We start from the raw sequence: 9,646 nt of genomic DNA on the forward strand, positions 1-9,646 counted from the left end.
GAAAGATTGATTATACGCCAACTGTTATATCACAATATCATAATTAATTATTGACGCATGCATTTCATACTTGTTAACATTTGCATTTGTTATAGTCAAGTGAAAGTTGATATATTTTTTACAAACAGGGTAGAAGAACTACTACGCAGCAAGGGTATTAGAGGTAGCATATTAGAAGAATGGGAAAGATCTTTAAAAATTTTGCCCAAGAGTGGAAAAAAGCATTTTGAGCCTAATAACTCTTGGCTCCAAAATGTTCAGATTGAAAAAGGACTTAAAAATCGTAGAGACTTATTAAATATTGAAAGAGTTGAACGTATCTCAGAATTAGCCAGTGCTGAATGGATACCATCCCAAAAGAAAGCCCTTGTTACTAAAAGATCTGGTCAGGAATGGAATAATTTTGGCCTGGAAAAAGATGGATCCCTATATTTATTACCAGAAGAAACATTATTTCTCGTAGAAACAGTATGTTCTCTAAAATTTAATATAATTTTTATAACTTTATGAAACTTAGTTACTTCTATAATACTTAATGTGTTAAAAATACAATTTATTTTTAATATCCTTATATATATATATACATATACATATACATTTCTTTTTTTTTATATAGAATTGTCTTGAACTCATTTGGAATGGCGTACCATGTTCAGTTCAACAAGCATATGAGATCTTAATTGATGACTCAGTATGTACTTTGGAAGAATATAGAGTTTATAGTCAATTAACACGCTATGGCTATCGTATACAACGTTTTTTTTATGAAGAACCAGAAAAATGCTATAGATCAGACGAGTTTATTAAACGGAAAATTATTGTTGATCCTGAGAGTGGACTGAGAATGTTTGACAATCAATTGCAGAATCAACAAAACACAGAAAAATTAAAAGAAACTTTGGTAAAAAATGTAATGAAAACGTCAAATAAATCATTTGTTAATGCTGACACAAAACAACAAGAAAATATTACAGAAGAACCTGTGGATCAAATAGTACAAGATGTAATGGTCCATCTTTTATCTAGCATAGAAGACCAAAAAAGTGTAAATAATTCAGTTACTTTTGAATTAATGGGAAACAATATGATACAAAGCGATATAAGTAATGAAGAAAATAATCGAAATTCTAAACCAGAAATAATTTCTGATGAAACTTTGCTAGGCAATATCAAAATTCTTAGAGATACAACATGTAACTCGAAGAAAGTTATTAAAGTATCAAAATGGCCGGGTGCTCGCATCCAACGTAACGTTAAGCAATTGCCTAAGAGGAGTGATAAAGTATTATCTCCTGAGATTTCTGTAATCGATTCTGGTTTCACAAATGAAAGTTCAAAAGTGGAAAAACGAAAGTTCACGCAAATTGATGAGTTATCACATGTGAAAAAGTCTAAGCATGAGGTAAGATATCTTTATATACATAAAATGCATTGCAAATGTTATTTACAAAATAATTTTTGTCTCAATTAGGTAATTGAATTGTCTGACGATGAGATCCAGGAGTTACCACACTGTATGACAAGAATAGAAATGTTGAATTTGTTACCAAATATTGCTTTTCAAACGGATATTACAGAGAAAATTCCCAGGCGATATATACCACATAATATAAGGCTTCAGAAGAGCATTTATCAATATAATCGGATGAAAATTTCACGCATGCAAGAGAATGATAAAAGAGCGCGACAGAATTGCAGAGATATTAGAACAAACGCGAGGCAAAATACGTCGCATTTGAGGAGTCCTGTGGCTATTAATAATAGAAACACTCCTTTCCATAATCAACATTCACGATCGCCTTTATGCGGTCCATCACGACCGTTTTATTCTATGGACCAAATACATGGGACGAACATCGGTTTGCCTTATGCGTATAGATTTCCCTTTAATTACAGTCCAGACCTTTATGTGCAGAATAGAATCACGCAGAACGTATTTCACAATTTGTTTGTCGCCTTTGGAAATAATGGAAACGCCGTTCAGCAAAGCAGAAGTCTGACTATACAAATGAATAATTTTGCAATGCCAATCGCGCACATGGAGGGCTATCGAATGAGACATTTCTTTGCGGAGAATCAATTCCGGCATGGTTTCTATCAGAATTTTCCGTGGCAGCAGAGATTTTGTCAACGAAGAATGTTAGAGAATGCGTCGATGCATAACAATACGCATCCCGTTGCGAGACGATACGATGACACTAATAGAAGTAATCAGGTTGATCATGAGATCGTTAATCGTCCTTCCTTTACGACTCGTCTAGGAGCTAGTTCATGGACGGAACTAAAAAGGAGATGGTCTGAAGAGAAAACTATTACGATCGACGATGAAGATTATAAAAATAAGAATGAAAGTGATGAAGAATGCAATGAAGTGCAAGTTGTAAAACTCATCAATCCATTAATCGGTCCGAGAAATGTATCCTCACTGGCGGAGATCTTCAGTAAACTCGCTATAATAAAACCAGCACCAGAAAGGACTGTTAGAAGGAAAAAAAACAGACACAAGATATCGTACAATGTGTACTCTTGTACACATCATTATAGAAAAGCGAATCCTGGTCAACCGTTGTACAGTTTGGTAGTGATAAGGTATCTTCTGTTAATGAGAAAAATGTATTTTTTTTTTTGATAACACACATTAGCATTCAGTAATTTTCAACAAAATTATAGGAAAGAAGACTCGTTTCTCCAACCTGTCGAGTTGAATCGCCTGCAACAGGATGCAAAAGGTTCTCAGATAATATTAGCATATGTATCAATGTCGATATCGTACATTCAACCAGGTATTATAACAATGCCAAATATAATTTGCACCTGAATATTTTCTACTGGTTGCAATTATTTTGGAGCAAATGAGGGGCAGCGTCTATCTATCTAATCAAAGATTGCTTTGTAAAATCCATAAATTTTATTTTATCATAATAAACTTTTACATACTTATAAAGGCGAGAAATATAAAAGATTTTTTTTATCCTTTACGTACTTTGAGATAAATAATTGTGCATTTCAAAGTATCTATTTAAACAAGTTTGCACAAACATATAATGCACAATATACAAAAAAAGTGATTAATCATGTAAAAGATGCCATATTGTTGTATTTTTCTTATGTTAAATGTTTGACTGATTTTGCCATGTATATATATAAAAAAAGATAAAACTATATATATTCTTCTTGTATTTAAATAATTTCATAGCAGTATTTTGGCATAATACAGATGATCGCAATAATATGCAAATATAAGATAGAGAAAAAACATTACTTGATATATTTTCTCTCTCTTTCTCTTTCAAGCCATTTGATGTCAGAGATCTACTGTCTATCTTTGTATGTGTACTGTGTTTACATACACAGTTTTGTTTTGCTTTCTTGTTGTATCTCGTATGTATGTCGCGGTATTGTGATATTTAACAAGCAGGCATTACGAATTACGGATTTAAAATGGAAGAACCAACGGAAAAGAGAATTCGTAAAACTTCTACCGGATCTGAAAATGATGGCACAAGCTATGAAAGCTATGAAAATCCAATGGATTCGAATATTTACCTAACCTATGACATTTTGAGAATTGTCTTTACATATTTAAATGGCATGGACTTAGGAAGAGCCGCGATGGTTTGCAGGTATAACAATCGTAACACGTTAATAATTTGCATTTAATTTAATCCTAAATACATGATCAGAATTCTGTATTCAAAAAAAATTAAAGAATTATATATAAGTACGAACGCAGATTCGATATATAAAAAAATCTCTAAAGCATTTTATGTCATTTATTTTAAAGGGTATACACTTAAATTCACAAATTTTATACGTAAATTTATTAGCAGTTATATTTAACATCATTTTATTACAATCTGCTAAATTGTAAATAAAAAGCACATTATATTACAAACTAATACTAATATATAGTATGAACTTCAATGTACAATTATTCTTTATAGGCTCTGGTTAGAAGCTGCAAATCATGAAAAATACACAAGAGGTCCTGATTGTTTTATAGAACATTACCTACATTTTACAGGTAAAACACGTTGTATCGAAAAATCAAATATTAAACCAGCTATAGGATTTTTTTTTATTCCTGAAAAAATACCAACTAATATAAAAGGTATTATATATACATATATATATCTTATATTCTTTTCAATAAACAAATTCATCCTAATTAATTTATTGATATTTATTATTATAATGTCTATGGATAGCATAACTATTACATAATATATTCAGTATAGAGATGAATGAAAAAATTTTATTAATAATAACAAATAAAAGAGATTCGCATTCTAAGACAGTTTGTGATAAATCACATTTCTCTATATATGTGATTTCTATATTCTTATATTTAAATAAATACATAAGCTATATTTTTTATTTATTTTTATCTAGATTATGGAATAATATTGCTGAAATTAATTTTCTATCTTTTTTTATAAGGATGGATCAGAGATACACTCCCACAGAATTGTAAGGCCATAATGTTATATACTAGTGGTATTATTATCAATAAAGAAGAGATCGAATATAAAGCATTTCCAAATATAGTATGCGCACTTTTGCCAGAAGCTCCAAATGTGAAAATCAACAGCGCAATCCTATGTACAGAATATGCTGCGCGAACATATCAGCATGAATTTTCATTATCGTTATTCGAAGAGCATAAAAAGAAACTTATTGATATGATTGATGAAACACTTATACCAAATCATGACGAGTCTACGTGTTTAATATTCTTGTGTAATGATTTGAAAGGTGCTAAAATGGCAACACTTCTGGCCTCGGCTATACAAGAATACAGGTAATTTAAATATAAATTCTCAACAATTTTATACATATATATTAGTTTGATGCAAAAGTTCGTCTCGTTTTTTGTTTTATGTTTTTAGTAGTGAAAGAACAGGGGGACGAACTTTTGCATCAACCTAATATATATAAAATAATGTATAACAGATATTGGATGACATGATATTGGATAACATAAATTTGTTTTTTATTATAGTGGAGAAGATAGAATAACTTCTTTATGGGGTGGTGTTGTAGATAACATAATTTTTAGCAGGCCTTATGAATATTGTATAGCTGTTCTAATTACTGGTTCGATACAATCATGGTCTATAGTTGTAGACAGAAGATGCAGTACAAAGGAGCAAGTTATAAAAAGGTTAAGATTATTTAAGAACCAAGTAAAATTAAAGAAACATTCCGTGGGATTTATGTTTGCATGTAAAGCTCGTGGATGTGGTATGTATGACGAGAAAAATGTGGAATCAACGATATTCAAGACATTATTTCCCGAAGTACCTTTAGTTGGTTGTTTCGGCAACGGCGAGTTTGGGAAAAATACGATGCCCATTGATGAGATGGACAAGAAAAGTGAGTAAATATGAAATGAAAAGCTTTAATATTAAATATCTAAGTAAGAAATAATGGATTAATAGAGCCTGGCGCGGTAAATGATGCGCGAATTAATTTTTATATTTGTTTCTTATCTCTTATGAACATTTCGGTCCTATTTTTGGACCATCTTCAGTAACTGTTAATATTAATCGGTTTTCTTGTTTTTTATGCATCTATTCATGACCCTTAGTAACCATACACAAAAGTGAAGAGACGAAATTGAACAGTTGCGTCCCGCAATGTTGTGATTCGCGGTGCCTTGTTTCGACGGACGAAATCTCGATTTATGCTATGTTTCCAAAAAAACATGACCAAATAAATGCTTCCTTTGTGGCTGAAACCGGAGGGAGGCTCATCATTTTTATGCATGGTTACTGAGGGTCATGAATAGATGCATAAAAAACAAGAAAACCGATTAATATTAACAGTTGCTTAAGATAGTCCAAAAATAGGACCGAAACGTACATAATAAACAAGAAACATATATAAAAATTAATTTGCGCTTCATTTATCGCGCCAGGCTCTTAATTAGCCCATTATTTCTTGCTTAAAAGTGAGCGACTTTCTAATTTCTTTCTCAATAAAAATATTGTTTCTCGAAAAAGCATATATATAGTTTTTATTTGGTTTCAGTAGAGGGCAAAAAGGACTGGTATAATCAATACTCGACCATATTTATGATACTTACGTACGGTTGATGCTTTGAAAGAAGACGCGTATGGATGTTTGTGCTACGATTATTTTTTTCATTCGCGCATTGTTAGATTTTAACTAGATCTCTGTCTTTCTTTCTCTTTCGAACTGTTCTTTTTTTCATTTATAATTATACATAAACAATGGGGCTTGCATTCATAAAGTAAAAACATACAACATGACGAATGTATAGCAATAAATCTAAATATAGAGATCATACTTTATTCTTAAATGCGTTCTACGAGTGTTTTGTACGAGTTCTAAGATGTCGTTGTCTGAAGATTAAAGAAATAAATATATTATATGTAATAATATATTATTGTTCGTATACTATGAGCACATATTTTGTATTTTGTTTGTACTACATATTTTATTTATTCCGTTTTTATTACGTTTTCTGATACGCATGCTATAAACAATTATACGCGTATTATACCGGACGGATGATCCAATGTAATCCGCCTTGATTAAAGCACGTATATCAGAAAATGCAAATGCAAATACTCCAAGATACTGAGTTGTTATTTTAACATTTGTAATATTATCGGTTAACTAGCCGGTTTTTTAACGCTAATGTAGCGTTGGTCGCGCGCGATATGTGTGCACGAGGTGTTGTGTGCAATTCAGTAATCTGCACCCTTCTGAATACAATTATAATTTCCGAGGCCGCTTGACAGTACTTCCGCGCTCGCGATACAACGGTATGAGATAAAAACTGGAGAAACTAGGCCAAGCGAAAGGGTATACTGGCGTCTTATCATGATGCTACCAGGATTTAAAAAGGAGTCTCCCCTCGCGGCATCAACGATTTAATTACCACGTCTGTCATTAGCAGTTTTAAGGTCTGAGATTCGCACGACTTGTGATCATAAACGATTTTGCTTGCTATTATACGCTGATAAAATGTTATTAAATCTGCTGTTGAGACAAATTATTGTTCTCATTATACTGTGCTATTCTTCTGCGCATTCGGAACTATGGGAAAGTGGTTTGCGCCAAAGATACGACGGCTACGGAGAGGATTGGATATTCATGCCTGATGGTAATGGACAACCCCAAGTGGCAGTGTTAAAAGTGCAAGATAGCGAAACGAGAGGCGTATTGGACGGATCGGAGATAGCTTACATAATTTATACTCGGTATCCGATTACAAATTGTATAATTCTTAACAATAAGTTCACTGCTTGCGCAGCATTATTCTGTGTATAGTTATTTATTCGATCTAGCTTCTCGTATTTTTTTTAAAGATCCAATCCGAAAGAAGGCACGCGAGTAACTCTAAATGATACCACAAATTTCGCTGATTCTAATTTTAAGCCTTCGCGAAAAACGAAATTCATAACGCACGGTTGGAAATCAAGTGCCATGAGCGTCGGGCTTTTGAAAATGAAAGAAGGTATGACTACTTATTTCTTTGATTGCTTTACAATTGTATCTCGGTGCACCCGACGAAAAGCGCATTTCTTGATAATTATCGCTTTTCGGAACAGCTTTTCTCACTCACGGCGATTATAATGTTATCCTCGTGGATTGGGAACCTTTGGCCGCGAGCACGTTTTATTTGGGACCGATGCAAAACACTGTAAGAGTCGGAACTGATGCTGCTAATTTCATAGATTTTTTAGTGAAAGAGACTGGGTTAAAGACGAAGGACGTTCACTTTATCGGTATATCGTCTTGTATAACATAATGATAATGCTTCATAATTGCATTTGCATTACTTTGTATTCGTCGTTGATCCACATAAGGCCATTCTCTCGGTGCACACGTGGCGGGAAACGCGGGCGGCGCGACGACTGTTGGGAAGTTGAGTAGAGTAACAGGCTTAGATCCAGCGTTGCCGGGATTTCACATGCTCGCTTCTGAAAAAACTCGATTGGATTCTACTGACGCGGTATTCGTTGACGTCATACATTCCTGCGGAGGTGTGTTAGGCTTTCTTCAACCTCTGGGGAAGGCAGACTTCTATCCGAACGCTGGTACGGCGGTTCAACCTGGGTGTTGCTGCGTTGCCGAAATAATGGGTAATACAAGTACTCCTTATTATTAGCTTAGATTCTTGTAACAGAAACATCGTACCTCTATTTCAGAGGCTTGCAGTCATGGAAGATCATATGAATACTTCACGGAAAGCATCAATTCAAAAACGGGCTTCTCAGCGACAAAATGCGATAACTGGGACTCATATATGAACGGTAATTGCGCCAATTCGCAAGTGGTGTTTATGGGAGAGCATGTAGATCAGACTGCCGAGGGTCTATTCTTTCTTAGAACGAGATCGGGTCCACCTTACGCGTACATTCCGAAAGTAACCGATAACAATATCTAAATAAAAACGATATCGCATATAGAAATTGTAATTCCTCAGGATGATTATATATCTCGAAGTAATTCATGTTACTCTACATTGGTTGCTGATGATAGCAAGAACAGAGCAAATATGAAATATTTGGTTTTAATAAATAATAATTACATTATTTTACACATAACTGAAATATAATAAACATAACGATAAACGAACATTTCTGAATATTGTAATATACCCTGGCCTCCAAAGGACTTGTAAAATTTCGCTTTACGCATCAATCGTGCCATACTCGGCATCTATACTACTTCATGATAGTTAAGAAACGAGCAGCACCAAAAAATACAGGAATAGCTTAATATTAAATTGGTTTATAAAGCAGGGTAGTAACATACTTTTTGCGATAACGATGCGTAGCTGATAAGACCATTACACTGTCCTTAATACTTAAAGCATAAAGATGATTTAACATAACGTGATTTGGTTCAGGTAGAAGAGTAGGCTCACACTAAAAAAAATAATAGATACAATGACAAAGAGAATGTCTTGTTAAATTTTATCCAAAATATTTCTTTTTTAATCTAACTTACGGATAATGGTGTGTCCTTGTTAAGGATAACTTGTAACAAGTGCGGCGGCAAGATAGGCGGACCAGCTACCTTTTCCCAAGGTTTATGCGGTGGTATTTCTTGCCCATATTCTGTTTGAGTGCTACTACTAACGCCTTCGCTATCTTTTGCAAGAGCTTGAAATACTTCAAAATCAGATTTCCTTACAGAGACTAAATTGTTTTTAGAGCCCATGCCATTGTCTACGATTTTCTGTATAATACCAATAGTTTTTTGCATTTTATAAGTACTGCATATAGCATAATAAACAGAGTAATTAAATTCACAAATATAATGCTCACCAGTCCAGGATCATGCCTCCATTCTCCATCAACGAAAAATTTATACTGATGCTCTCCCTCTGGCAGATCAATTATTGTGACAAAATCCCCATGGCTCTTTACCATTGGCAATGTTTTCCATCCAGTGAATGTTCCGCTAATATATACTTGCTTCCCTCCTCCTTCCCATTTGAAAACTGTCGGTAGCACCTTATTGTCTGCAACTTTTGTTCCTTCAGAGACAGTGTTAGATCTTGGTCGCTGTGCGCCAAAATCCTCTCTGTCTTGTTGGCTATTCTGTTCATATCCACATAAGATTATATAATATAGTATTTATAAATATGTGTATACATATATAT

The 9,646-nt window shown here is 33.6% G+C and overlaps 4 protein-coding genes across 10 annotated transcripts in view; 3 read left to right on the top strand and 1 right to left on the bottom strand.

Annotated features, from left to right (window-relative positions):
- Positions 1 to 2,944, top strand: part of LOC115243131 — a 3,406-nt gene extending 462 nt beyond the window's left edge. The window contains exons 2-5 of one of the 2 annotated variants that reach the window (XM_029819868.1): positions 129 to 468; positions 617 to 1,402; positions 1,472 to 2,589; positions 2,671 to 2,944. In XM_029819868.1, coding sequence (XP_029675728.1) covers positions 129 to 468; positions 617 to 1,402; positions 1,472 to 2,589; positions 2,671 to 2,818 — 2,392 coding nt within the window. In that variant the 3' untranslated portion in view covers positions 2,819 to 2,944. Of the gene's footprint in view, positions 1 to 20; positions 469 to 616; positions 1,403 to 1,471; positions 2,590 to 2,670 lie in introns of those variants that run through there. The other variant, XM_029819867.1, reaches the window with a different exon arrangement.
- Positions 2,945 to 3,314: 370 nt separating this feature from the next.
- LOC115243132 (F-box only protein 22-like) lies at positions 3,315 to 6,423 on the top strand. Of its 5 annotated transcripts, none has more exons than XM_029819872.1 (6): positions 3,315 to 3,623; positions 3,945 to 4,111; positions 4,441 to 4,470; positions 4,549 to 4,801; positions 5,003 to 5,376; positions 6,034 to 6,423. In XM_029819872.1, the coding sequence occupies exons 1-6, from the start codon at positions 3,442 to 3,444 to the stop codon at positions 6,096 to 6,098; spliced, it is 1,071 nt and encodes a 356-aa protein (XP_029675732.1). In that variant the 5' UTR covers positions 3,315 to 3,441; the 3' UTR covers positions 6,099 to 6,423. The 5 variants fall into 5 exon arrangements, with proteins under 5 accessions (XP_029675732.1, XP_029675729.1, XP_029675731.1 ...); XM_029819874.1 differs by having other exon boundaries at positions 3,316 to 3,623; positions 3,945 to 4,024; XM_029819869.1 differs by having other exon boundaries at positions 4,441 to 4,801.
- Positions 6,424 to 6,571: 148 nt separating this feature from the next.
- On the top strand, positions 6,572 to 8,440 carry LOC115243133 (pancreatic triacylglycerol lipase-like). The gene is made up of 5 exons (XM_029819875.1): positions 6,572 to 7,232; positions 7,341 to 7,489; positions 7,584 to 7,760; positions 7,842 to 8,117; positions 8,184 to 8,440. The coding sequence occupies exons 1-5, from the start codon at positions 6,997 to 6,999 to the stop codon at positions 8,420 to 8,422; spliced, it is 1,077 nt and encodes a 358-aa protein (XP_029675735.1). The 5' UTR covers positions 6,572 to 6,996; the 3' UTR covers positions 8,423 to 8,440.
- A 93-nt stretch (positions 8,441 to 8,533) lies between these two features.
- Positions 8,534 to 9,646, bottom strand: part of LOC115243134 (5'-AMP-activated protein kinase subunit beta-1) — a 2,063-nt gene continuing 950 nt past the window's right edge. For both annotated transcript variants that reach the window (XM_029819876.1, XM_029819877.1), the window contains exons 3-5: positions 9,309 to 9,584; positions 8,989 to 9,219; positions 8,534 to 8,906 (exon numbers count right to left, since the gene is read on the bottom strand). In XM_029819876.1, the coding sequence (XP_029675736.1) occupies positions 8,760 to 8,906; positions 8,989 to 9,219; positions 9,309 to 9,584 (654 nt within the window). In that variant the 3' untranslated portion in view covers positions 8,534 to 8,759. The remainder of the gene's footprint in view (positions 8,907 to 8,988; positions 9,220 to 9,308; positions 9,585 to 9,646) is intronic.

Source organism: Formica exsecta, unplaced genomic scaffold (assembly GCF_003651465.1).
Source record: "Formica exsecta isolate Colony F162 unplaced genomic scaffold, ASM365146v1 scaffold690, whole genome shotgun sequence".
In the NCBI taxonomy this organism is placed as follows: domain Eukaryota; kingdom Metazoa; phylum Arthropoda; class Insecta; order Hymenoptera; family Formicidae; genus Formica; species Formica exsecta.

Bases quoted from the DNA above. Each gene is read 5' to 3' on its own strand.
- LOC115243132 (XM_029819869.1), top strand. From the start codon at position 3,442: ATGGAAGAACCAACGGAAAAGAGAATTCGTAAAACTTCTACCGGATCT. The intron at 3,624-3,944 runs GTATAACAATCG...TATTCTTTATAG, and splicing joins AGAGCCGCGATGGTTTGCAG to GCTCTGGTTAGAAGCTGCAA. The intron at 4,802-5,002 runs GTAATTTAAATA...TTTTTATTATAG, and splicing joins TCGGCTATACAAGAATACAG to TGGAGAAGATAGAATAACTT.
- LOC115243133 (XM_029819875.1), top strand. From the start codon at position 6,997: ATGTTATTAAATCTGCTGTTGAGACAAATTATTGTTCTCATTATACTG. The intron at 7,233-7,340 runs GTATCCGATTAC...TTTTTTTTAAAG, and splicing joins GCTTACATAATTTATACTCG to ATCCAATCCGAAAGAAGGCA. The intron at 7,761-7,841 runs GTATATCGTCTT...GATCCACATAAG, and splicing joins GAAGGACGTTCACTTTATCG to GCCATTCTCTCGGTGCACAC.